Below are 27901 nucleotides of genomic sequence, written 5' to 3'. Positions count from 1 at the left end.
AGACTAACACTTTCTAACGAAATGACTTCACAGGTGAGAAGCCTACAGCAAAAGCCTAATTTATTTAAAGCCGCTGATTTAACTTGGCTGTTTTCAGGCTCCTTGGCTTTTCTGAAAACCATGACCATACTGTGTCTCAGTCACTGCTTTTACATTTCAAAATTCACCTGGTTTTTGTTTGTTTCTACAGTCCTCTTTTAATGAGAGCAGGGGCATTTAGTGATAGCAAATTAGTACCAAGACTTAAGAACATCAGTCTCTAGGAAAATATGCAGCTCTCAGTATTTGAGATAATAGAAGATATTACTATAATGCACTAAGGTCTACCTAAAGCACCTGGATCTAAGTTCTAGGTCTTAATTTCCTTTTGTGTCTTTTAATAGCTATTTTGCACCATAAGAAATTTTCACATCAAGTTCCCTGAATATATTAAAAAGGGCAGGGAGGGGGGAGATAGGCAATCATTTGCACACACACCTAAGAGAAAGTTAGAAAGCTGGTTTATTTGAAACTGTGAAATCAAAGTCCAATAAATAAAATGCTCAACATCAACACTGGACACTATGTAGGAAAACTCTGGTAAGACTGGACTGCTCCCTTGGTGCCCCAAGCATGGATGAACCCTGAAATGACTTCCCAGCTCCCCACTCCGAGCCATGCTGTTATCTCAAGAACAATCTTTAACCGTTCATGGCAAGCCTTCCCCAGGTGCACGCTGCCAAATTCCTCCCTGCTGGAGTTTCACCAATACCAGCAGAACTACCCCAGAGATGACAGGGCTCACAGTATCGAGGTTTTAAGAGTGAAAATGAGTGCCTAGATTTCAGAACTTCTATAGAGCATCCCTCTTGCCCACTCAGAGCCCTTCCAACTGGTTCATGAACTGTGCTATGCCCAAATATCATTTTTTTTATTTTTAATGAGCTATTATTAGGCCATAAGAACACACTGCTTCTTACTGTCACTCTTTGGGGTGGGGCGTGCAGACAATCCCATAAATGGTACTTATCTTTGTTCAACACTGCTATTAAATGACTAGGTTTTTCCAAATAGCAGATTCTCTCAGTTTAAGTAACTGTATGTTACATATACATTAAAATTCTTTGAAGTGATCAATATGAAAATATCAAGATTGTATCCAAAATAGAATTTCAAACAGCTTACAGAACCTCAGGTGGACAGTCACCAAATTCTGCTAAAAACGTCACGCCCTTTTAGAAACGGCACAAAAAACATTCTGTATCTGCTTTAAAAACTATTGCACAAGGCAAAAGTATGCTTACTACCTAAAAAAATAGAAATAAGCTTGGGCATATCACCCTTTCCTTGTAACACTGGCACAAGTGAACTGACAGAAGAGCCTGCTCTTTTTTTTTTTTTATTTCTGGGAAAGAAGGGTGGGGAGAGGGGGATGAAGAGGAGGAAGAAAAAATAATGCATATTATAGGTTATTTATTATATAGCTGGCTATTAATGAATATCAGAGGCACTGTTTGACAAGCCAGATGAAACAAAGCATATCCAGAAAGGACGGACAGTACTAAACAGGGCCTCAATGTGGCCACCAGTACTATAGTTTGTTCAACTCGGTGAACTTTCCCAACAGCTTTTCTGTAATCTGTAATAGAGATGCTAGCTCATATTGAACCAGATAGTCTACTTGGGTTTTATAATATTCTTATGCTCTCTATAGGACAATTAAAAACAATCACTACATGAGTATCATTGGTTCAGGTACTCAACAGTTTAAAGTCTTGATGTTACCAATTCATCCAGTTTCAGCCTGTACAATTTCTGACTCAAAGGACTTCAAGCCATGTATCTAATTTGCTGGGGAGGAGGCGCTGCTCAGTTACTACCTCACCCAACAGCAATTTAAAATAAAGATCAGATTTTTTACCAAACTTGGGTGATATTTGGATAGGGCTTCTACAGATAAGTGATGTGCACAGAAGTCATATACTCCATGTATCAAAACAATCTGACACTCTCCAAAGCAGTTTTGCTTTTTGAAAAAGAAACCAGAAGCTGCTACCAAGCTTTTAACAACAGGTATTTAAACAACCAGGCTTCAACACCAACAAAAAGAGTAAACACTTCTGGTTAGCAAGATCTATTTAACAGGTAATAACACAACCATTTGAAGTCAGTTAATTGTAACACTTCAATAGGCACCCCAAGCCCCTCAATCCCCACCATGTTAACACTAGTTAGATACTACAAGTCACCAGAGTTAACTGGCACAGGTATTTTGACTAAGAAAAAAAAAAAAAGAGATTGCCATGTATTTTATTGCTACCAGTGCATTGGGAATTTGAAGGGGCGATGGCTGTAAAGGCTACAATCACTTCTTGAGTAGATAGAACAAAAATAGGTTAAAAAAATTAGGAGGACTTAAAAACACAAATAATCAAATAGATGTTTTTCACGTAGTTTACCTCAGTATTTTAACCAATATTACACATTTTATTGTTTAGAAAAGATGATGACATTGCAGAAAAATAAAATAAAATTTGGTTTTAACAGGACAAATGTTTTCCATGGTGGTATAAAAAGTGTAATGGGAGCCTGGAGGGGAAGAAAGGGAAACGGAACAAAAAAACCCAAAAAACCCCACTACTCCAGAAAAAGTAAAAAGCTAAAACAAATTCCAGATGTGTAAGTCTGAAGGTTTTAGCTTTTTCAAATACACAACTATGTGTGCCTTTCACAATAACAGTCACAACTGAACGAGACTTTTTGTACTACTGCACCCTTCAACAGGCCAGTCTGCAAGTTAAAACAAGTAATACAATAAACTGCTAAATCGATAAGTATGCAATTATGGATTGCTTTCAGCTGTTATAAAAAGCTTGTTTACATATCTAATGGTTCATCTTTTATATTCAAACTGTGCTTAATATTTTTTAGTTCAGACATACTGAAACCCAGCAGCACAGATGGTTTGTGACTATTTATCGCCTTTAAGCATATATTCCTCCTTTTTCCAAAGAATGTTGCAACATCAATTTTCCACGCATATAGCAGCGAAGAAAGTAATTCCATCTCTTTTTTAGAAGGATATGGCCTCTCGTGAAAGTAGTCTGTCAAAAACTGTTTTTGAGCCTCATACGAATTGTGATCATACTGTTTAGGATCTACTGCTAGAATGCGAAGATCCTCACTCGAAGGAAGCTTCTTCATCTCAGTTCTAGTATTAATCTTTTGTCGTTTGAAAGGCACTACCCCTGAATTCACTTCTTTTTCTGGAGCTAGAGCTATGCCAGTACTTAAGCTCAGAGGCTGCTGTTCCTTATTCCTTTGGTCTTCTGCAACAAAGCAGGAATCCGATTGCTTTCTTTTCAGTAACACAGAGTCATGCTTTTCACCATTCACAAACAGTAGCTCTTTCTTCTCAGTACGCTCAAGCTGCATCTTCACGCTTGAGTTGCTGTCTTTGGGAGCACTTCTACAACGGAGCAAATGTACAGCAATAGCTGTTAGAGTCATATTTCCAGTGTACACACCACAACAGTGGATGCACTTGAAAGCAGGAGACTTTAAAATTGTATGTACAGTTGGCATTATATGATGCCGCTCTTTCAAATGCATTTCATAGATTTCTTTACTAACAAACGTACCAAAGCAAAAGGGACAGGTTAACACTTTTTTGTTGCACCTATTGTTCACTTCTGCTGTCTGAGGTTTCACTTTGATGTAAACAGGCACAAGTGTCCTTGAATTTAGTCCAGCAAGCACTGCCAAATGTACTTCTCTTTCACCGATGTCTTCTTTTGGTAACGCTGTACTGAAATCAAAGTGTGGAAATACAAGGTCACCCTGAGCATCATTACCTAGTTGAAATCCTCTGTTGCTATAATCCGCATGTAACTGCTTTTTCCCATTGTGTGTAGTTTTATTGTGCTCCACGAGGCTTTTTAAGTCATGGAAAGTAACTGTGCAAAACAAGCAAGCTAAGCCATGCATCAAGAGATGTTTCATGAGCTCTTCCTCACAGAGAAAACATTTACAGGAGAAACACCGGACCGTCTTTTCTGTCATCCACCTTAGAAAGGGTGCGCAAGCTGCAAGTTTGTCAGGTTCCAGCGCTTCCTCCATTTTTACTTCACCATGTTTGTGGGCCACCTCCATGTGCACCTGGTAGACATTTGACGGGAAAAGCTCATTGCAAACAGGGCAAGTCTTCCACTGCTTAGCCTGCCTGATAGCCTGACTCGTTTCGGGACCAGGCGGGGAGGCTTGTAATGCTATATTCTGAGACGTTAAAACCACTGGAGGAGAGGGTGCGCTAGCCGGTGACTGCGACAACTGAGTTACTGTCCCAGGCTGCATTAGTTGGATGGGCACGTGTGGTGGCGTAACGGTTGCTACTCCACCACCAGGAGGTACAGGCAGAGTAACTGAAACTGGGGCAAGCGTGTACGTAGGTATCCCATTAACCTGCTTACCGGTTGGAATCAACTGCCTAAGTATAGAACCCGCAGTCAAAAAAGTTGTGTTTTGAGAAACTGCAGGTTGAACTGGCTGATTTACCGGGATAACTGCTGGGGCAACAGGTTGATTAAACTGAAGAAAGCCCGGTCTGACAGGCTGTCTGACAGGAACAACCCCCGAGGCAACAGGCTGGTTAAACTGGAGAACGCCCGACGCAACTGTCTGCGCCACAGGAAGGACCCTGGGACCAATGGGTCTAGTCACATTCCCAAGCGACTGGCTGACGGAAAGAACTCCTGGCGCAACCGGTCGATTCACAGGGAGGACTCCTGGTGCAACCGGTCGATTCACAGGGCTGACAGGTTGAGTTACAGGTAGCGTTGCAGCTGCAACTGGACCACTTATAGTACCAATGGGTTGATTAATAGGAAAGAGCCCAGGCCTGACAGGTTGATTAAGAGGAAGAACTGCAGGGGCCACAGTTCTGTTTATGGTCCCAACAGAATGATTAAGAGGAATAGCTCCAGCCCTCACAGGCTGATTAAGGGGGAGCCTGTGGGAAACAATGATAGGCTGGGAAGGTGATGGCTGAATATTAAGGTTATTCTGACCTACAGGAAGATTACTAGATACCAGAGTAACATGCGATGGGGTAACAACCGGAGCAGAAGTTGCATATGGAAGGCTACCAGAGGCACTTGGAACAGTCAGTGATCTGACTGTATTTTGAACTGCTGTTGGCTGCACAACACCCTGGGTTTGAACTCCTGTTGGCTGCACAACAGCCTGGTTTTGAACTCCTGTTGGCTGCACGACACCTGGCGTTTGAACTGCTGTTGACTGCCCAACACCCTGGGTTTGAACTGCTGTTGGCTGCCCAACACCCTGGGTTTGAACTGCTGTTGGCTGCACCGCACTCTGGGTTTGATTATTCTGTGGAAATGCAAGCTGGACGCAAGCTGGAGCTGTGACGGAACCTGCTGGGGCAGCGACAGGCCCTGCAGATGGAGCAGCCACTGCCACACCTTGGGGAGGCTTTGGAGCAATATGCATTTGTTTCACGAGTCCTGGTTTCTTAATATGTTCTGAAATCACAGACCTAAGTTTGTTCTCCAGGTCTCGGTGTGTTTCAGCTGTCAAGACATGATACATTAAAGAATCTTGGCTGTTTGCAGAAGCATTACATTTTTTACAGTAGTGCTCAATAGAATTCTCTTTACTTTCATGAGGTTTCTGGCCAAAATATATACTTATTAAGTTTTGAAAATGGTTCATCAGCACATGTTTCTTCATATTGTAATACAATGTGTCTGTAAAGTGACATTTTAGACATGTAAAGTTTATGATGTCACTCCTGAATTGTTTCATGCCATCCAAAATGCTGACTGTATAGTTCTGTATTCTTTTATTAGATGAATGAAACATCCGGATATGTTTTCCCACTATTTTGGGATCAGAAGCAAATGCACATTTTGGGCAAGGAACCACCAGCTCTTGGTCCATTTCATCCTCGTGGTAACGGTGCAAGTGATTCTTGAATGAAGTAAGCAATTTTGACGAGAACTTGCATAAGCTACAGCAGTACGGCTTTGTTCTGTATCTCTGCAAACAAAACAAAAACATCCACTTAGAAACTGCCAGTTCCTAAATCCCTGTCATCTGTTTGAAAGTAAGTCTGCACTATCACCTGTCAAAAATGCCTTCACTGGATGTATAGCATGTATCTTCTCAGTTTCTTCTGTTTTTGAAAAGCAGGCTTAAAGATGACATACTTAAAGGGAGAAAAATACTTTAACTGTATGAAAATAAACCTATCTTCAACAAAACTGTGGTTTGCTCCCCCAATTACATGTCACTTGACAGCATTACTTTTCCTATCCATGTCAACATTATTTGCTCTTTCCGAAAAACTGGTAGCCTCGTCAACCATTTTTTTCTTATCAACTTCCTATAGGAAGTTAACCCTGGCTCCTGCCAAAAACTACAGAATCAGTCACAGCAACATCCGGGTGACAAATCTGCACTCTCAAACATCTAGTGAACTTGTCTGTTCTGTCAGATGTGTTTTTCACCTTACTGACTTCTGCCCCTTATGAAACACCATCCAAACGGAACAAGCTGCTCCACCCAGCCTAGCTAGATCACCCACATACATGTCACAGACATGTTATGAAGAACTGTAGCAAAAATTTGTGCAGTTATTTTTTTGTCATCTCATATAGCCATGGAGGTGTCATCTGTTAACAGTACTAGAAGAGTCTCCTGATGGCAACCAAAATCTAACCTCCCAATTCAAAAGATTGGGTCAGATAAAGCCACTGGCTGGCTAAGGCTGCTGAAGAGCACACTGTGAAGTTATCAGTGAATTATCCTCTACTTACACTCTCTAGGTGTCTGGTCTCAACTGCTAGTAAACACTACTGCAGCAAATTAGGAGAGGCTTCGATCTTACTTTTAAAGCATACTGAGTAGAGAAAGGCCACTGACACTACTGAACTAATGAAGCATGCAGAGCATTATTAAAAGCTGCGCCTCGCTAGCCTTATTTCTGAAGAAGTCAGGTGACAGAGAGGCAACTGCTTATTTTTACTGGTTGTCCAAGGCTTAGAAAAGTTTATATGCCTTTAAATACTAGGCCCATACAACTCTTTACTCCTCCCCCGCCCCATTTCTGGTTTGGGTCTTTCTGTCCCCATAAACTTATACCATAGTGTAATACACAGTCAATATTTCCTTGCTGCCAAGCCTGAACAGTTGTTGTTAGATGCAGTGAGAACACTCTACAAGTTGTCCAAGTGCTGAATTAAGTTACTATTCCGTAGTAACAATGTTTTCATTTCTTACACAAACAAGCATTGGTACACCACTAAGAAACCACCCCAGTACCTGCACACTGGTAAGTCTAGGAAAGATAATGTTCCATGCCTTATTAGATATTTATTTTTTGATGGAGGTAAACATCATGAGACTTCAGCAAAAGAATAAAAAAGTTATGTTCCTCAAGTTCTATCAAATTAAGACAAATCTTTAAGTCCCACTACTTAGCTCAAAAAAACCCCAACAACAACAACAAATTAAAAAAAAAAAAATCTGTTTCAGTAGAACAGAAGTATGTGGAAGGCTGCTACTTTGCTATTTTCTGTATAAAACAGAGGTCTTCCACACAGATACCTTAGAAAATCATTTTGTCAGCATGTTTTCCTTGCACACACATCTAAGCTGCTTTTTATGTTCGCAAGTGCTACTACAGTCTACTAATGGCATCTCAGTTTTACAGAAAATTTGACAAAAATAAGAATTCTAAGCCATTTAGGAAAAATGAAGTGTCTTGAAGATTGACCAACACAATCCTTAACTGTACAAATGGAATCCAAAAAGGCTTATTACAGGCATTCAGGAAAACTTAATTAGTCCCACTCCAAAGAACATACCCCAGAATGCAGTAACACTTTCCGTTGTGTAGTCTCACATTCCCCACAACCTAGAGACAAGCAGAAAGACACGATAGCCTCCAAAACCCGAAGTTCTTCCAAATTATTAATGTCTCCCTAAAAATAGTACCAACAGTAGAAACCACCAACTCATTGAAATACACATCTTCTCCAGCCTTCTGAGCTTCCAATGTAACTCAAACAACTTATTTTCCCCTTATGGCAACAACTTTGGAATAGAACATCCTGAAGGACCAACTCCTTTTCTCCCAAATCTAGGCAGCATGATGCCAAGATACGTGAATGATATAGATCAAGGAACCATGGCTGTTTAAAGAAAAGTTTAGTATCCAAAAGACTTGGCTTGGCAAATCTGTTCCAAGGCAACACATTACAAACTCTACACTGAAGTTCATCACATCAGATTCCAATCTTGGTTTTTTGACAGATATAGATACTACTGGTTGTGCTGACTAGCTGAGTCAGGATCTGTATTTCTCCCTTCTGGTAAGGGATCAGGTCTCTCTGCAGACAATAGGGATGAAAGAAGATTACCTCTCTGGTGCATGATTTTTAGTTCTTTTCCATTTTCACTGAAATGGCTAATCATTTTTCCTAAAGGACTGTGGAAGAAAGACAGAAAAAAAAAAAAAACCCTTCATCTTAAGTTTTAGACAGGAAGCTTCACTTGCTCTGTCTTCATCCTCCTCTTCCCTGTTTCATGTCTGGGGAGGAGGGGGAACCTCCCCGTTCATCTAACACAGAAGATCTCCCAACACTGAATTTCTTTTTTTAGTCAGAAGGTACAGGAAAAGGCAAAAAAAGACAAAATCAGCAAGGCTAGAGCTCAGATAACGTGCTGACTGGAGCCAGGAGACCTGATAAAAGAAGTTTTCCACATGCATAAAGAACAAATAAAAAACGAGGAGGAAAAAAACCAACCACATCATCACCATGAACAGGATTTATTCCATTCGCCTAAACTAAAGGTAGTCTTGACTGAACGTAACTGTAAGCCTTACCTCAAGTGGCCACTAAGAGGCTAGATGCAATCTGTCTCTACAGACTTAGTCAAGTCACATTTGACTCTTTCATCCACAAATTCACATGAACAGATGAACCTCCAGCCTTAAACATGTGAACCCAAGTTCAGGAAAGGAGTCAAAGGTCCTGAAGGGCAAGAGGGGTCACTTTCTACTAAATGCCAGTTTGGCAAAGACTGCTGTGGCTTTGTTTGGTCAGCCTGCATGTTGAGGGTGTGTTAAAAAATGCAACTGTTGCACTTGGCAGCCTCAGTTTGTTTTAAAGATGGCAAAGGAAGATTAAAAAACCCTTGCAAACCAACACCACACTATTCTAAACCATTAACTTTTGTATTCAGGATGAAAAGAGCAGACCCACCGCTGTTTACATGCTGTTGACAGGCCTTCCTAATGGAAGCAATCAGAAGCCCTAAGACTCTTCAGCAGGACTAAAAAAAGACTACCTTTTCTTCTCGATATACTCCTATGCTCTACATAGTATCTTAGAAACTTGCTAGAATACAAAATTATAGAACTCCTTTGGTTTGTTTATCTCAACCGTGCCTTTCTTGTAGATTCTAGCTTCACACAAGATTCCAGCTATATAGAACTAAAAGCTGTTTCACATACACAAAGCTAACTGGAATATGTTTTCCACTGCAACCCTATCCCAAGATGCTAATGGTAATTTCAGCTTAATCCACTCGCATCTATGCTATCAGATTTCCACCCTTTCAATGAAACAAGAAGCATGTTGTATACAAGAGTGTGTTAAGACTACATATCAGATTAGGCTAAAAAGGCAGAATATTAGTGTGACATTTTAAATACTGATGTTCAAGGTTGTATCCTTAAAGACAGCAAACTGCATATATAGTCCTTATAACCAGCTGCACTATAGGCAAGAACACAGAGGAAAAGAAAGATTATTCCCTGACTAATAGTACTTAGAAAACAGATGTTAAAGCTATTTTTTTACCATAACAAAGGTGTATTTTAACTTCTACAAGACTTCTGAAAGTGATGAAATTCAGTGACTCCACATGCACATCTACTCAGAATTTCTAACAGAAACATACATACCTTCCTTTTGCCCACAGACTCCCAAGGAGAGACATCACTCCATGAAGTGTTACAAAAGTATTTTTCACCTGGGTCAAAACTTTTAAGATTCTAAAAGAAAAAAAAAAACAAGAAATAATCTCCTTTCGCAGTCTGTTCTGAATACAAAAACAGTCTCAATACAGAGCAACGGAAAAGAAAAAAGGAAAAACCAATCAAACAGAGGATGAATGGAAAGTCCATACAGTATTCAGGTACAGGTCTCAAAACTCAGTTCAAAGAAATTACTTTTTTGATCCCTCTTTGATTTATTTTACCTCAGATACTTGTTCATATGACTGCCTCGTAAAATAGTAGGAATTTTGAATACTTCATCGTTACTGAAAATAATATAGGAGTGAAAATATTACACTTTAATTCCATTGCTTCTAGCCAAGTTCACAGTGAACACCGAAATGTATTTTCTCCCTCTACCTTTCTCCTCCTAAATCTGTAATACTTCACTATTGACTTCCATTTATTAACTTACCACTATGGTTTACTTTGCAACAAGTTTTAGTATTAAATCTTCATAGCACTGCTATGCTTTTAACTTGGAAAAACAAAGACATTCCCAGAAGCTTATTTCAAAGAGCAGCAGTATTTTTCCTCAAGCTGTAAAAGCAACAATATTATCGTGTCCAGAACAACCATGACAGATTAAACAACTTCCCTTATAGCATTCTTCTAATCAATGCCATCAAAGCAGTTTATGTTCCTCAAGCCAAAGCCAGCTACTACTCTAAAAATCCTAAGTTCCTCTCTAATTTTCTGAGGTCCATGCGTACTCAAACACAAACTTAATGAAAAAAAAATAAATAGATACCTGTTTGCTAGGCATTTCTGAAGACCCTAGGCTAGCTTCAACAGCACACTAGAGTGTTTTAGATGAAACAGAGGCTAGAAATCCAGGCTTAACCCTCAGAAAACTAGCATCGCTTCTCCCCTCACATTCTCCTTTCCTTTCACAAACCCCTCTTCACTCAAAATTCTGCAAGATGCTTAGAGAGAGTAAGCTGTTTTCACCTCTGCACTAAACCTCATTGGAACAGCAGAAGCAGGTAATAAAGACCATTTAAGATTAGATCATCTTCCAAGAAAAGTTTTTTGACCAGTTTGTGGTGAAAAAAACAATGCAGTATTTATGTGAAATTTACAAGCAACACAGGATATACTGAGTAACAAAAAGAAACAAAGCCTCTAGCAGTCAAACAAATACACAATCCTACTTAATGCAGGCTCTGTCTGCACTAGGCTCCGCCCCATACCATGCAAATGTGAGCATCCCTGTATGTATAACAGATTACAGTGAGCCAGAAGGTCATGCCAGTGATAATTTGATTTAAATTAAATTATTCAAGAACTCAAAAAAACGTAGCTAAGTTTGCAATAAGCTTCCTACCTTTTTCAACCTTCAAGCTTCCCCAAGGAGAATCCTGAAGAACTCAGGGCAACAATAAACAAACCCCTTCCATCCTAATCAACATGTAGGCACTGGATGAGTCACCTATTTGCCCTTCAGCAAAACCTTCTTTAAAAAAAAACTTAGGAAGAACCATTGCATGGAACAAGAGAAATCCCACCACCTTAGAGAACACAATGGTCTTCTTACATATGTTTGATAGATAAGACAAAGAAACTCAAGATTTACTAACAATTCTTCAGCCAAACACACTGGAGTGAATTACACACTGTTAAAAGAGTTTTCTCTAAGTTTATGGCCTACCCCAAATATGTTCCGCTTTTGGTTTGAGTACTTTCCACCAAGAGAGGCTCCTAACCTTGAACACCAGATTCCCACCAGCCAGTGTGTGAGAATAAGTCTAGATAGTTTTGCTGAAATGGCAATTTCCTACAGCGAAGTACTCACTGATAAAAAAAGATAACCATTCTTATCACTACAATCAGTCAGTGCTACGAATGGCTATTCTGAACTCTTGCTTTAAACAGAGATCCACTCTGACATCCCAGAAGCAAATTTTGATTGGCTAACTTGTTATGCCTTTCCCACATTTCTCACTTTGAGAAGGGGAAGAAAACAGGAGAAGGGAAAGCTAACAAGGGAATAAAAACAGTCTGAGAAGCCTGATTAATCCTGATGTGTAGAGGGTATTTCTAAGTTTAAGAGAAAAACATTTTAAAACTAAGAACTGTTCTCCCCCCTGTATTAAAACCATCAGTGTCTTGCAGAACAAAAAGATAAAATGCTTAGAGTTTAAATGAAGACTTAAAGATCACAATATGTTAAAGAAGCTAAAATAGTTTACTAAACGAAAGCCTCTGATATTACAGTGTACTTAAAAGTACTACTTTGAGAATAAAACTAGTAATCTAGCTGAAAAAGCTCATGTATTCTTCCTAGCAGAGATCAATTAAGAACTTTCACCCTAAAAACTAAACCATTTGGTCTCCAAGCTACAGAGATACCAGTTACATGTGAAATTCCTTCACCTTCCTCACAAACTACTGTCCATTATCATGCCTTAGTAGAACAGTTTAAGACCAGTTTTAAGACCAGATGGCAGGTCAAGTTTGGATCACATCATTTCAGACTGTTTCCTAAATTGTCCAACCTCCTCACAAGGACAATGTCCAGAAATCAGTCTTAATAGCTGAGGAAAAAGGAAACAACCTTAAGCTACTTCTCACCTACTAAAACATCACACACCCTATTCTACCAAAAAGAAATGCCATAATCGTATGACCCAAGTGCAAATCAAGTTCTAAAAACCATTCTTATACCAAAACCAGCCCTAGATTACCCAGAAAAAAAACAAACTGAAGTTATGAACTTGGCCGAGGGAGAATTATTTGCAAAAAACTCAAATGGTATTTTTTTGGCCCACATGACACAGAGCTTTTTCCAGAATGGAAATGTTCGCTGCATTCCCCACCACCACCATTTATTAAAAATTAAGCAAAACAAAACAAACACACACCACCCCCCAAAAAACAACCAAACACAAAACACCTTATTCCTCATTCACCCTTAAACCCCATACTGCAATCAAAAAGTTAAGACTGCAATCAAAAAGTTAAGACTGCAATCAATTTCATAGCAAAAAAAAATACCACCAACAAAACATTTCTACTTCAAAGGGTCAAGACATAACAGCTTCTGACTTAGAGATTTAATTACAAAACAGTACACAACACAATAAAAACAGTAAGAAAATGGAAATTACTAGACAAATACACTTTTGCCTGAGCTCTTAGAACATTTATTTAGATGTATCAAACATCGTTCAACTGCAATACCAAGAATGTTCCAGAATTATTTATGCATGTACATCGTAAGCGGGTTTTTTTCCAGTCATTTACTTACACAGTTTCAGAAAAAACACCATAAAAGACACAGCAGCACCCCTACAGAGTTAACTTACTTTAGTACTAACATATAGAATTCATCCAAACTCTTGACTACAGCCAACATGAACTCACAAACATACTAAACAGCCAAAAAAACCTGTGTACCAGCTGGCTGAAAGCCACTAGTGTTTAGTCATTGAGTTGCATTACTGCATTTGTACTTTTTCTGATATTAAGGCTTGCCGATCTGATGGTGTGAATTCCTCCTGCTTGTTGCACAATACTTTCTCCTGAAAGTGGCAACAATGGTACTAAGTTCATCTTGATTGCCCAGTACATCTGCATATACTTTTTAAGATGCAGAACTGAACCCCAGCTCAGTAAGTTTGGTATTCTTCCCTGGACACAAAGTTTAAAGGTGTACAACAAGATTATTGGGTCTAATTGCTTGTCCATTTTCAGAAATACTGACAATTTGTATATCCTTCAGAGGCTTGCCCTTGATACGTGATGGGATGCCTTGAGTAGACTCAAGTCTTCATCCGCTTGTGATTTTAAAAGAATCACAAAAAAGTTGCTGTGTAGTACACAAATAACATTTCATTAGTCTGTGGTGTTTTTCCTAAAGCTGTACTGTTTCCTTTTGTTGAAATATTACTAGCAGAAAATATGCACCACCATCTATGACACATCCTGTTGAGAAACAGAGTTTCTTTCAATGTTATGTACTAAAATGCTAAATTTCACCCCTGGCATACGAGTAGTCAGTCATGAGTAATCCTCCCAGTAAAGACCCCGCCATGAAGATCTATGGCAGAGGAGTATCATATATACACTAAAAAGTGAAATATTTTTCAAGGGTTTATGTTTCAGATTCGTTTACATTATTTCAAATGCTTTACCTTCAACAATTCCCTGCAGCTGTCAAGCCCAAGATCCACAAGAATGCCCTTCACCTTTTTTCGAGCCTTCCTGATATTATCAAGATTTTGAACAGGAATTTGAAACATTTTGCACTTTTCCTGAAAAAGAAATACAAAAAAAGTGATGGAATACTTGAACACAGGCCCTTATATTTAACAGTATTAAACCAAACACTAAAGTCTGAAAAACACATTCTTAGATATTAAAACCCAAAAGCCTTAAGCCAAAGAACTGGTCTCATTAATACCTCCCAGTAGATCACTTGCTTTCTCTTAAAGGAAACAGAATCTGATTTTGGGGGGAAAAAAAAAAATCCTTTACATTTCTTTTCTCCTATCTAAACAAAATTCCAAGTTTTTCTTTCAGATCTCTTTGGGTCTATCTGGCAGCTATACTGTGTTTTGTGGGGGCTTTTGTGAAAGAATGTGAACACCAGAATTTTAGTAAGTTCTTTTCAGAAAATTACTATCATCTCATTTAGGAAGGAGAAATTCAACACCTTTCACCTTGAATTTTAGTGTCAAGATGAGAAGCCTCTTTGATAGTTTGGTTTGTTGTCATGTATGTACATGCTTAAAATATGATTGCTAGCAAAATCTAAATTTCCTGCAGAAGTTTCTGCTGCTGTAAGCTGATATGGATCTTGGCATAAAACAAGCTACTACAACATTAATGCAGTAGAAATAAAATGTAATTAATGTATGGCACTGATAACTAAATATACTGAAGTGGCACATATTTTTTAAAACCCATATGCTTTTAGGTCTCCTCCTCTGAAGAAGTGTATATAGCTTTATCACCTTCCCCTACTCCAAAATTTGGATTTATACCCTACCCTGCTCCCTCCAGCAAGCTGCGATAGCTGGAGTCCAACATACAGAGGAGGGTGACAACTAAAGCAGATTAACTGCTGCAGCTCATCTATTTAAAGGCTGTTGTGCAGCGTGGTTGCCCACCTGTCTAGAACATACCACCAGGAAGGGTCTAGTGCTTCCCCAACAGCTAGGATTTTATCAGTCCCCATGCAGCTGGGCTATGGATGCACCAGTTGCTTATCTTCAGCTCCCAGTACATCCTAAGGTATCCCCATGGGCTTAGCTTTAGAAGTTATGTGCCTTTATCACCTCCTCCCTAGATTACAGCAAATTGCAAGTTAGACTGAGATTCAAGAAACTTAAATGGGCACAAAATGCAACAGAACTACCCTGCACTGAAAAAGGTCACTGAAAGCTTCACAGGTATTTCTTTGTTCTTAAATAGCTGGCAGAGGACCCAATTCAGTTTAAAAGATCTCAGTCCTTATCACTAAACAATTCATCCAGAAGAAAAAAATTAAGAAAATCCCCAAACAGGACTTCAGCCTTGATGGTCCTGAATGTCTTGAAAAGCTGTACTTTGGAGGAAAAAAAAAAAAAATGGCAAGATCACTGTCAACATGAAATCTTTGCCTTGAAAGGTAAGACTTTCCTGTAAACAGCTGCAAAAATCCCTCCCACATAAGACAGAAGCTACAAGCTAAGCCTCACCAAAAGAAAAAAAAAAAAAACCAAAATCAAAAAACTTTTTCTACTCTGTATGTCATCACTCAAGATGACAAAAAAAAGAAACCTTAATTTATGTACAAAACATACAATCGAGGGTTTTTTTAATTAAAATTTCACACAACTCACATGCTATTCTCCTCTTCTTCTCCCCCCAAAGGAAAGGTGTGTAGAGAGAAATGGAGAGGGAGCCCCATTTGACAGATGCTAGTCTTGTTTTCTAATATTTTTTATCGGCAAGAAGTCTGGAAGACATTCTGATACCATTGGGGTGGGTGTGGAACAGGAACCTATACAGAATGGAATAAATAAAAGTAACTAGTCTGGCATTCTACCAAAATCCAAGGAGTAAAATCAAGACGTAAAACCCTCTTTTTAAAGTAAAGTCAACTGGGAATTTGTATAGTCTCTGCTTAAAGCTTTATGATCAGTCCCTCTATGATAGCAGGTTACGTGCACCAACCCCATGGTCCACTGCAGGTAACAACAGAGCTGACAGGATGTCACCACGCTCAGATCAGCCAGAAGATGTGGTTCAATACGTTAGGCTCCACTGGAAACAGTTCCTCCATCTCAGTCCTTTAACTGATACACTGATGCTACTGAAGAAGGTGAAGCAGACATTTCTTGAGGCATGTCTATCTCACAAAAAAGAAACATTAGTCTGCAAAGGTGGTATAGTATGTAACATCCATGTATCTCAAGAGTTTTCTTAACCAAGAACTTTACTGAAATAGAAGTCATTAATCCGGGAGTAAAAAAGAAAAACAAAACAAAAACAAAAAAAAGAAACCTGAATACAAACTACTTGGTTTTCAGTTGTCAAGTAGTTGGTCTTCAATCCAAAAAGATGTATATTTCTGTATCACGTGCAAGGTTATTCAGCTGATATTTAAACAAACCGCTTGGGAGTAAGGCTCTAAGTTACTCATCTAACGTTCTCTGTATTCATTAGACCAGCAGTGCCCCATGATAAAGGTCACAAAATTTCAACCTTCTAAGCTTATTCCCTCAAGCCCTCAGTTTAATTCCCTGATTACTATACAGGTTATTATGCATAGTCTTTTACTAATAATTTATTTCTCTTGTATTTTGGACATTTGTCACGCCTTAGCTTAAACTTTGTTTCCATGCATAACTATGTTCAATCTTTTGTTGGTACGCATCCCACGCTTAACCAGCAAATTCAACGTGAAAGCACTACAGTAAAATTAAACCTGAGTCACTCTAGCCCAAGGGTCTTGATCCTTTTACTGCATTGGCTACCTAAAAGACAAATGTATCTTAAACTACTTTTAATTGTAGTTTCCAAAAAAGTGATAATCCATTGAGTTTTCACAGACAGAACCTTTTCATAAACAGAATCAAGGCAAGTTTATAGCAAAATAAAAGAATCATTGTAGCAGCTGATGTCCCAAACTCAGTTCTAAAAAGGTCATTCAACTCTTACTCAGGCATTTTATCCATCAGTCTGCTCCTGGGTTTACTGTTCATTTAGATAACACCTCCATAACAATAGAGCAAACTGGAGTTTTATGCAACACTAAAGGTTCCCTTCATTTCTACAACATTTGTAATCAGGTATTATAACATCCAACTACTTTCGGCTTTTCAACAATCACCACAAATGCAACTCTTCCCTTCCAGTAGTACCGTAATATTTTAATACTAGTCTAAACAACAAGGTAACAGTCTGGATAGCATCTTGCTACTCAAAGACAAATACTACTAGTTTGCCAACTAACTATGCTTAACTACAATTTCCCTGTGTTAAAAAAAGCAAAAATACCAACATCTCACCTCTTCAAAGTGAGAATTCACCACAAAATGGAAAGTTCCTGTTTGCCTTCCTTTTAGTCTACTTCTTGGCACAATACTCATTCACCTTGGAAGGGACCTCAGTCGGACAACCCAGCCCAGCCTCCTATCCAAAGCAGGCTCAACAATGAACTGCAACTGGGGGCACTCTGCATCTTGGCCAGTCAAGTCTTGAAAACCTCCGTAGACAGAGGTTTGACAGCCTCTCTGGGCAACCTCTTGCAGCGATGGACTGTCCTGGTTTCAGCTGCAATAGAGTTAATTTTCCTCCTAGTAGCTGGTATAGTGTTATGTCTTGGGTTCAGTAGGAGAAGAATGTTGATAACACACTGATGCTGCCAAGTAGTGTTTAGACCAAGTCAAGGACTTTTCACCTTCTCCTGCCCAGCCAGCAAGAAGGCTGGAGGGGCACAAGAAGCTGGGAGGGGACACAGCCAGGGCAGCTGACCCAAACTGGCCAAAGGGGTATTCCATACCGTGTGACGTCAAGCCCAGTATATAAACTGGGGGGAGTTGGCCAGCGGTGGGGGGATCATTGCTTGGGGGCAATCGTTGCTCAGGAACTGACTGGGTATTGGTTGGCAAGTGGTGAGCAACTGCATTGTGCATCACTCGTTCTGTATATTCCAATCCTTTTATTAGTACTGTCATTATTAGTTTCCTCCTTTCTGTTCTATTAAACAGCTCTTATCTCAACCCATGAGTTTTACCTTTTTTTTTTTTTTTTTTTCCAGATTCTCTCCCCCATCCCACCAGGTGGAAGGGGGGAAGTAAGTGAGTAGCTGCGTGGTGCTTAGTTGCTGGCTGGGGTTAAACCACAACATGGACTCCGCTCACAGTGAAAGGTTTTTTCCTTACATCAAATCAGCACCATTTCCATTTGTGTTCCTAGGGAAACTAGGCATATGCAATCAAATTAAATACAAAGCTGGTACGGAGCTGGAGCAAGGAAGGTGCACAAACATGCCTTCCACATGCGTGCAAATATATCCAGCAAAATCCAACAGTAAACTAGATAATTGGGCATTTCTAGAGATTTCAGGCAGCTAGAGAGAAACCCTACAGAAGACCACAGAGAAAAAGGCTGCAATGTAACCCTTCTTAGACTTCGGATAATCTACACAGAAGCCAGATCTCCAGACATGTTCCTAGGAAGCTGGCCTTCACCAATCTCTGGCTCATAGAACCATTTATAGTAGGGAAATTACGAAAGGCTTGTGGAATTTTGTCCTTTCATATCTGCTTTGGAAATTCAATCACTCTTAGTTTTTATACCTTCTTATCTGGTAAACTGCAATTGTAACTGTGGGTTTTTATACAGACTTTCAGGTTTGTGGGTATTTGGGTGGGAAGTATTTTTGAAGGTTTGTTTACCAACTTATATTTCAGCAGTTACCAGAGTTGACAAGCACCAATAAAGAAATCTTTATTTTCATTTTCATAAACTCATTACAAATTGATAATCCAATATTAGTTGAGAAAACAATAAAAACTGCTTTATTCCTGAAAATGAAATGAGAGCATGTGATCTACTAATTCTCAGAATCTAAAGACCAGGAACACTGGATGGTAAAGACGGCAGCTAGGAGAACCGGCATGCTAAGAAACTGCCTAGAAGAACGCGAGTTCAGCTTGGCCATGCTGAATTTTACTCTCAGCAATTTTGTTTTGTTTCTGATAAGCTTACAAGCCCTCCAAGAAGCCATACCTGGATATCTGCTCAACTGCATATTACATGGACGGTTCCATTCCCTGGACTCTTATCTGTGCCTTCTGAGAGAGACCTAACCGGATTTAGGAGTACGTTGGCACCGTCAAAGCTTATCCAGCCTTTGGAGGGAGAGGGAAGAAATGCATATAGCTTCCTATCAACATCTCTAGGTGTTTTAACAGCTTTGAAAGATTTGATTCCTGGAAAGAAAAACAATCAGTTGATTACAATGGGTACTATTCTTGTTTATTATTTCATTTGTTGTAAATTAAACTAACTACAGAAAAAATAGATTAATAAAACTTACTAAGAGTAGTTCTGGTCAACATAACAACACTGCTTTATCTTCTTAAATTCCAATTTCTATCCAAGTGCAACTTGATAGAAATCTCCAGTAAAAAATTAAACACTTTTTTTTTTTTGTGCAACTAAATCAGAAACCTTTAGGGGTCTCAATTTATAGATCTCTTATTGTGACAGCAGTTTTGCTCTTTTCTTGGCTATAAATCACATACCTGCTAAAACAGGCATCTATTCCCACATAAAGATGGCCATCCTTCAATAGTTGCTAACACAGCAAAAAGCATTAAGGTACGTGATTACATAGATAAAGATACAGCACATCAACCTGCATCTTACCTAAAAAGTCAAATCAAAACAAATTTAGATCACTAACTTTAGCTACTGTGGTTTAAATAACTACTGTGATGCTTCACTGACACAGAATCAAGTCTCTGTTATCCAACACTAGTTAGAAGAGAAAAAGGGACTATACCATTCAAACTCACAGAGCCTTCCTAGAGCACTGTTGACTCGCACAGAGCTTGACTCCCTTGGGATCAGCATTAGCCAGAAATAGGACCCAAGCTCATTCTAGATGACTTGAGCATCTAGGTGGAGCCTACTCAAACCCCGCAGGACTCCTCAGCCCCATGTGTATGTGAGCAGAAGAGTCACACACTGAGCTCAGCTATTCTAGGAAGAAGTACAACTGCTTTTGTACTGCACTAGTCAGCCTGGTATGATTCAAAGACATTTCACGCAGATACACAGAACAGCCCACCACAGCACAGATAACCCACCATCTGAATAATTTAGCAGGGGGACAGAACTGAAAAAAATAAGGCTGTGCTACAGGTTTCAGTGGAAGAATCAAAGTGTTAAACACAAGCCAGCTCTACCAGCATTCAACAAAACTTAACCCAAATCAAGGTGCTCCCAGTGGTAAAACATACGGCATTATAAAACCGGGTCTGTGTGCTCTTCGTTGTGTCTGAAGATTTGCTACAATTTGGAGGGGGGGAGCTGTTTTTTTGTTTTTGTTTTGGTTTTTTTTTTTTAACTAAACTTTCATGAAATTAACTCTTAGAATTACAGGTCTTATTACAACTTATAGCATATTTATTACATACAGATTGTCTAAATACTGTTCTAAAGAAATTCCCTTGTTCAAAATTAAACTGAAAGTTTATTAGAAAGAGCACTGAGATTCCTAGACTATAGATTAGATTGGGGATCCCAAGAGTGAGTCTCTGTAAGTATTTCATTACAAGTCTTTAAAACTTTTAGGGGTTCAAACATGTTATTTTTGATGATAGGCAACTGTTAAGGATAACGGCCAATTCCCCCCCCCCCCAAGAGTTTACCTGTCAGAACTTAAGTATTTATCGGCTGAAACGGAGTTCATAACCTCGACAGTACAGAACTATGAACCGTTGCAGCAAAAGTCAAATACCTGTCTTTTATTCCATTTACAAATCAGGAGAAAAAGAACTTCCCACTACTTCCTCTCAAGCACAAGGCACACGTATTCAAATGGTTTTCACTATTTGCATTGTGTAGGTTCTGTTTGTTTACATTATTCATAAACTTTTTTATTTTTAAAAAAAAATGTACGCATTTCTGAAGTACCACGAGAATAGTTGATGTAGTTTTGCATTCCATTAATTTTGGTTCTAATTTTGCACGCGTACTATTCCCTTGCGCATTACGGTTTCCCACGCACTGTTTCAAACACCCATCTCGTCCAGAAGTAATTAAGACTTTTCATCGACAGACTCTGAGACGACTTGCTAAATCGGTTCCTTAGATACCCTATCGCTGAAGTATTGACAGAGATTGGGGAAAAAAGAAAAAAAAAGAAGCCAAAACAACCGCGGCCCTAATTAGCAGTGGCAAGTCAGGGAGTCTCCCCTCTGTTAAAATGCCTCATTAGCCTAATTTCTACTTCCGACCACGGGCAAACGCGGAAGTCCCTCCTGCGCTGCGGGCAGGGGGGATTGCCCCCAGGCAAGCCCACGAGGGCTGCCCGCCGGGAAGCTCGGCGGACATCGCGGCGGTCTAGCCGCTCCGCAGGACGCCGGCGGTCACAGCCGCCCCCGCCGGGAAGGCGGCAGGCACCCCGCAGCCCTGCCCCGTCCGCCGGCTTAGATCTCCGGCTCGGCTCCCACCGGCCGGCCACGGCGGGGGAGCCGACACCCTCGGGCCTGACAGGAGCCGTGTCTCCCGTCCGCCCCCCCCCCCCCCCCCCCCCCCGCAGCGAGGCCGGCGAGCCCTCGGCCAGGCGGGGGCTCCGGGGCTCCCAGCGCCCCGCCGAGGCAAAGCCAAGAACCCCCGTCCCCCGAGAGCGCGGCGTGCCGCCTCTCCCCCGCGGCCACATCGCCTCCGCCTGCGGAGAGCCGCCCTGCCCGCGCCGGGCACCTCCGCCCCCGCCTCCCCGCGCCCCTCGCTCGGGGCGGGCGCCGCCGGCGGCTCACCCCGCTGCACTTACCCGGCCGGGCTGCAGGGGGAGCCCGCCGCCGCCGCTCCGCCGCCTCGCCGCCGCCGCCTGCCGGGTCGCGGGCCCGCGCCGCAGCCTCCGCCTCCCGCTCCTCACAGCGCTGGCCCCGCCGCCGCCGCCTCCTCCTCCTCCTCCTCCTCGGCCGCCGCGCCCCTCCCGCGCCGTGCCGTGCCGTGCCCGCCGCCCCGCGGCTGCTCCTCCGCCTGCTGCCGCGCTCACTCCGCGCACCGCGAGGGCGGCGGTGGAGGCGACGGCGGCGGCGGCATCGCTGGATCCCGGGACCGACCTCGGCTCAGCCCCCGCGCCCGCCCCTCGGCCTCCGCCCGCTCCTCATCCAGAGCCAGAAAGAGAAAATGGCGCTCGATTTATCCCAGGAAGTGACGTCGCGGCTCATTTGCATGCCAGGCAGCCAGCCAATGGGAAGAGACTTGGGGCGACGCTCCCATTGGCTCGCCTGAGGAGCTGGGCGCGGCCGGGGGGGCGGGGCCTCAGGCGGGGCCCTCTCACCTGCGCCCCTGCCACCTGCCCCTCCCTCCCGCGCCCTCCGAGGGGCGCCCGCCGGGAGCTCTCGCGAGAGCCGGGGGCGTGACGTCGTCGCGGTGTGGGCGGGGCCCGGCGGCATCGTGCCCGTCACGTGACGGGCCGGCCAGCGCTCCCCCTTCAGCTGCCCGGCACGTTGAGGTGAAGCCACCACTGCCCCTGCTGGGGGCCGGAGGCCCCGCCCAACCTCCGCCAGCCAATGGGGCGAGGCGAGGCCCGGCAGCCAGCCTTCCCATTGGAGGAGGCCCCACCCCGCGCCTCCCCACGTGGCTCACACCTCCCCGCCCCGCTGCTCTCTCAGGCGGGCCCGGCGGCGCTGGGGCTCTGTGGAGGCCGGGCCGCCCCGCCGGGAGGGCTGCCGTGGCCGTGGCCGTGGCCGTGGCCGTGGCCGGGGAGCACGGCGGCGTCACGCCCGTGCCGCCCGAAGGCCGCGAAACCTTCGCCGTTGGCCTCGGTCGGCGTGCGATTTCACTGCGGGCCTACGTACAGCTTGCGCGCCGGCCAGCGGGTTGGCCAACTCCCGCCAAAGCCCGTGAAGGCCGCGGCGGTAGACTGAGTGGTATCTTGTCGGGAAGTAACGCTAATTAAATATTCACATTGGCAGAAAATTACTCTGGTTTTTGCAGCAGCGGCCGCAAAAATTACTTACCTTTGTGGCCAACGCTCTTAAGTACACGGAAAAGGAATTAGTTCTAAGTTCTTGGAGGGTGATAACTTTCTGTTATTAAACATTTATGTGATATAAGTTCATTAGCCATGTACTTTCTGCGCCGTTGTACATGCGGGGAGGGGGTAGGTAAGTCAAGACTCAAAAACATTAAAGGAGAAGACGGCGGCCATCTATGAAAGATAAATTATGCGTAGTAGACGTATGACCACAATAGAAAAAATTGTTACTACGCGGGGCGAGGAGGGATATGTCCCAGTTAGTTAAAATGCGGCATTTGAAATAAAGTTATTAGCTGCTGTCTAATAATTTGTGACGTAAAATAATTAAATATGGCTCTGCCAAAATGGAAATGCCCAATGGCTCCCATGTGATCAACAACATTGAACTCCCGTTGCAACAAAGCGCCACCAAATAGTTGCAGAGTGCTTCAAACACTGGATATGTTGAAAAGATTAAGTGAAAGATTAAGAGAAAAACAGTTGTGAGAGAACCCATCATGGCTGAACATTACAGCAAAACTGTGGCCTATCTCCTGGTTTTCACGGAACCGCAGAATGGCTGAGGTGGGAAGGGACCTCAGGAGGCCATCTGCTCTAACCTCACCTGCTCAAGCAGGGCCACCTAGAGCCAGTTGCCCAGGATCGTGTCCAGACGGCTTTTGAAATCAGCCAGTGGTTTCTATCACGGTAGTAAAAATGGGAGCTACTTTATAAAGTGCGCAAAGTAAATGTACCCATATAATAACTTCAGTTGTAAATCTGTTCTCTGTTTATCTCCAGCTGTCAAACCGTGCGGTGTGCTCAGCAAAGTCAGGTCCTATTTAAATGAGGTGGAGTTAGCGCTCATTCACTTGGGAAAGGAGGTTACGTTTTCACATTGCAGGACCAGCGTTAAACTGTACGCTTTGGAAGAAGGTCCCTTGGCCTCCAGCACACGCTTAAGACTTTCCAAAGTGAAACCTGTGACTAGACTTCAAATTCCTCCCCTTGTAAAAAACAAATAGGAGAGCAACATGCAAAATTAATTTCAGAGAAGGACTTGGAAGAATAAAAATGGATGAGGTTCAAAGGGAGGAGCAATGTATGTATTCATTTTTCCCATAAGTCAACAACAATTTCAAAACATAAAAATAAGTGGGTTTGAGGACAACAGAGTGAAGAGAAGAAAAGTCAGAAACACACAATGTAAGGAAGAGTAAAAGGATTGGTTAGTTTTTCTTAGATAAAAGTAATAGCTTTGATCAACTAAATCCAATGGGATTCATCATTTGCATTGGAAATGTGTTTCACAACAAGTACTTCTCCAACTAGGAGACATCAAGAAATTTGGTGATTGTGTTTTAATTACATGTAGCTTTGCTGTCATATGGGAGTTAAATATTTCTTCAGTTAGTTATACCCTTTAAGTAACATTTTAAGTGGCATTTAACGGTAGCTTCTTAAGTAATATTTTTGCTTTTACTGTTGGACAGTTCAGGTCTGGAGGAAGTGACAACAGCAGCAGGAGAGTGCTTTGGCAGCTCACGGTGACTTGTGAGCGCCTTAGCCCTCTCTTCTCCTTCCTGCGGGCGAGATTCACAACTTCAGCTCTTTCCCATCAGCTCTCTCCAAGCAGAACAGCAGGAGCGAAGAGCACCTACCTGCAGGTGTACAGCCAACAGTTGGGTTGGCAGAAGGGGCTCCTCAGAGTCTATAGAAAAGTCGAGAGAATTAACTTCTCTAGCTCTCTTCCAGGTCCTGGAGTAAGATCCCAAACCAGTACTGACCTAGATGGGTCTTCTGGGGAAGTGCAAGAAGAAAGAGGGGAGCTCTGTCTTATTACAGGGATTTTCAGCCAATATGTTTTCTCTTCAGCTCTTCAGTACATTTTCTACATCGTCATATTAATGGAAAATTTTCCCTGCTTTTGAAGCAGATACTGCAGTGCATACCAGTCTCAGTGATCATTTTCAAAACTGTCTGTTGAATATTTTCATTGGCCTATTCTAGAAGTTTAAAGATTAATGTAATTACTTTACAAAATCTCTTCCCAACAAACAGAAGTTACAAGTTCTCCCTTTGCATAATCCCTATGTTTAATTCATCAGAAAAACATGTTTTATTGATTGTTGTAGTGTTGCTATGATTCTGGAGACACAGAAGACCTGGGAAGAGTTTGCAAAGGAGCCCTGTGCTGGTCTCCCACTGCCGCCCCATTCTTCTGCTCCCTGCAGGAGACCCTCTCTAATCCATCCTTCCTAAGTAACAATACCCTACAGTTAGGACTCCTGAATTCTTTAGTTCAAACAAAATTATGTATTAAGAGCTAAAGAACATTTCACTTAAGTCCAATTAAAATAGCAGGATATCTACTGTGCTCAGGGTTTGATGATGCAAGCCAGCACAGCCCGTTTCCTTAGGTCAGCCCCAAGTTCCACTGAAGTCTAGAAAGTCTCTTACTGAATGCGATAGATTTTCGAGCAAGTTTTTATCAAGAATGAAGGAGCTTTTCTTCTCGAAGAAGAAAAGGAAGCCAAGAAACAAAGCACAAAGGAAAGGCAAAGCACAATGCCAGGCAAGCAGAAGTTACACAAAAAAGTAACCATGTTCAGAAAGTCTGGTTGTTTTTACGGTTTAAAGCACATTGCCAAGTCAGCGCTGGAGAAATTGAAAGGATGACAAGAGTTAAAAACTGAGTACCATTGTAAAATAAAAAATGGATAGAGAAGCTCTTTCCAGGGAGGCTAGTCTCTCATTTACCGTAATAAAACTTTTTAATCACAACTTGCTTTTTTCACTCTCCGCTGTGAGACACTGTCATAGCTAGGTGGCACGAGACCTTCTTGAGAACTCTTTAAAACCCAAGCTCTCATTTGGAAGGTACACAGCGGGTCTTGATTTCTGTGCTGCAATTAGACACATTAATAACCGTAATTTAAACACGTGCAAATCTCTAGTCTCAGTCTTCATTAGGTAATATTTACAAAACCAATAGGTCGTGTCACATGTCAGAATACAATATCTAGGCCAAATTAACTTGTCCTTGATATTTTTCCCTAAGTCAGTTGTATTAGTTTGGATACTTAATGAAATTACCTCTCCCCATATTCTATATGAATATTTTTTTATATGAACATAATGTAAAGATTTCAAGAGGAAAAATTTATCACAATTACTTGTTAATTATAGCTGAAGCAAGATCACTTTCTTTACAAAACAATGTTTAGCAAGATGTTTTTACCTACAAAAATAGATTTAAAATTGCTGTTAAACTACGTGACTTATTTGGCTAAAAGGAAGTTGGATCTTAAAAATCCAGGTCATGTTGTAGAAAAGAATTAATAATTCAGACAAACTAAAAAGTAAACGTTACCAGAAAAAAACGAGGAATCTTTTCACATCCATCCACTAATGAGTCTCTCAGGCACTAATTCACACTCAAAATTAATCAAATTAATTTTGGAAATAATCTGATATTTCTGAACTTCAAATATCATCAGCAAATCTTCAGTTTCATTTACGTTAGAAGCACTTTAGCCAAATTTGAAAAAAGTATGCCTAGAAAGATTAAATATATCTGGTAAAAAAATTTTAATCATAAAATGTGCACAGTAATGCAGGAAATTCCTCAGCAGGTGCAAGTATTTCTGCTTTGAGAATTCCGTTGGGAAACACAATTCAGTGTGCTTTTCATAATTTCTAAAGTCTGGAAATGCAAACAAGAACATGGTAGAGAAAAACAATCACCACTGCTTTTGCCAACGCTTTGCACATACAATTCTGTCATTTTATTTTTCAGATGTTCCCTAATTTTAGAAGATGAATTAAAAACCAGTTATAACAATGGAGTAGGTGCTGCCAATCTTTGCCTTTTTAATGTCAAGCATCCCTTCAAGTTTGGTCCAATTTTCCCTCAGTTGTTCTGGAAGTACATGGGTGTATGTCTGCCAACATCAAAGGGAGCTGAATAACTCTGTAGAAGTACAAATTCGGATCACACAGTAGGGCTAGTATGGCTAATGAAATCTACTAGAACTTCCACATTTCTGCATTTTTTTTACCTTTATTAAACTGAAGAATATATTCAAAGAATGAGCTATATTTTTCTCACCTGTATTTTCTCCTTATTAAGTTTTATCAGCAAATAAGTTTCCTGTAGTGCTTGATGTCACATGCAGTTTGTGTGCTAAATAGGTATTTATACATGCAGATTCTTAATTCACCTGCTCAGCCTTTCTGCTATGTTCCAGTAAAGACAGTGTTTCCATCAGGCAAGTATTCTGAGAAAGCTATAAGCTGGTATCCTGTATCTTCTTTCTAAATTATTTACATTTTACATATTAAGTATTTTTCTTTGTTCAGAAATAATGTTTAGCAAATTCTTAGAATAACTGTAATTCATGCACAAATTTATTTGTATAGCCACAGTAGTTACGGTGTAGTCTTTCAGGAAAGGCAACATTGCAGGAGGTGTACCCCCCTCTTGGCTCAGCGTGGTGTGCTGCACATTTGATGGGAGATAAGATAAAACAAAACATAAAGTAGTTGATGTCTAACAGAGCTGCAGACTAATCTATAAGAGAATAATTAGCGGCTTGTTGTCACTAGATTTAGCATTAAGTGGAGTTTATTTAAATTACCTA

The 27901-nt window shown here is 41.3% G+C and overlaps 1 protein-coding gene across 6 annotated transcripts; it reads right to left on the bottom strand.

Annotated features, from left to right (window-relative positions):
- Positions 1-483: 483 nt before the first annotated feature.
- On the bottom strand, positions 484-22115 carry ADNP2 (ADNP homeobox 2). 6 transcript variants are annotated; one of them, XM_030041589.2, is made up of 6 exons: positions 22062-22085; positions 16226-16400; positions 15892-16052; positions 14200-14319; positions 9971-10060; positions 484-6036 (listed from the first exon to the last, which is right to left on the bottom strand). In XM_030041589.2, exons 4-6 carry the CDS (start codon positions 14305-14307, stop codon positions 2857-2859), a joined length of 3378 nt encoding a protein of 1125 aa, XP_029897449.1. In that variant the 5' UTR covers positions 14308-14319; positions 15892-16052; positions 16226-16400; positions 22062-22085; the 3' UTR covers positions 484-2856. The 6 variants fall into 6 exon arrangements, with proteins under 6 accessions (XP_029897449.1, XP_040974213.1, XP_040974212.1 ...); XM_041118279.1 differs by lacking the exon at positions 22062-22085 and adding an exon at positions 7866-7915 and having other exon boundaries at positions 16226-17829; XM_041118278.1 differs by lacking the exon at positions 22062-22085 and having other exon boundaries at positions 484-4730; positions 4764-6036; positions 16226-17828.
- Between the last annotated feature and the right edge of the window lie 5786 nt (positions 22116-27901).

This window comes from Aquila chrysaetos, chromosome 18 (assembly GCF_900496995.4).
Source record: "Aquila chrysaetos chrysaetos chromosome 18, bAquChr1.4, whole genome shotgun sequence".
Classification (NCBI taxonomy): Eukaryota; Metazoa; Chordata; class Aves; order Accipitriformes; family Accipitridae; genus Aquila; species Aquila chrysaetos.
Note: the sequence above shows the minus strand (reverse complement) of the source record. Positions and strands in the feature narration are given on the sequence as shown.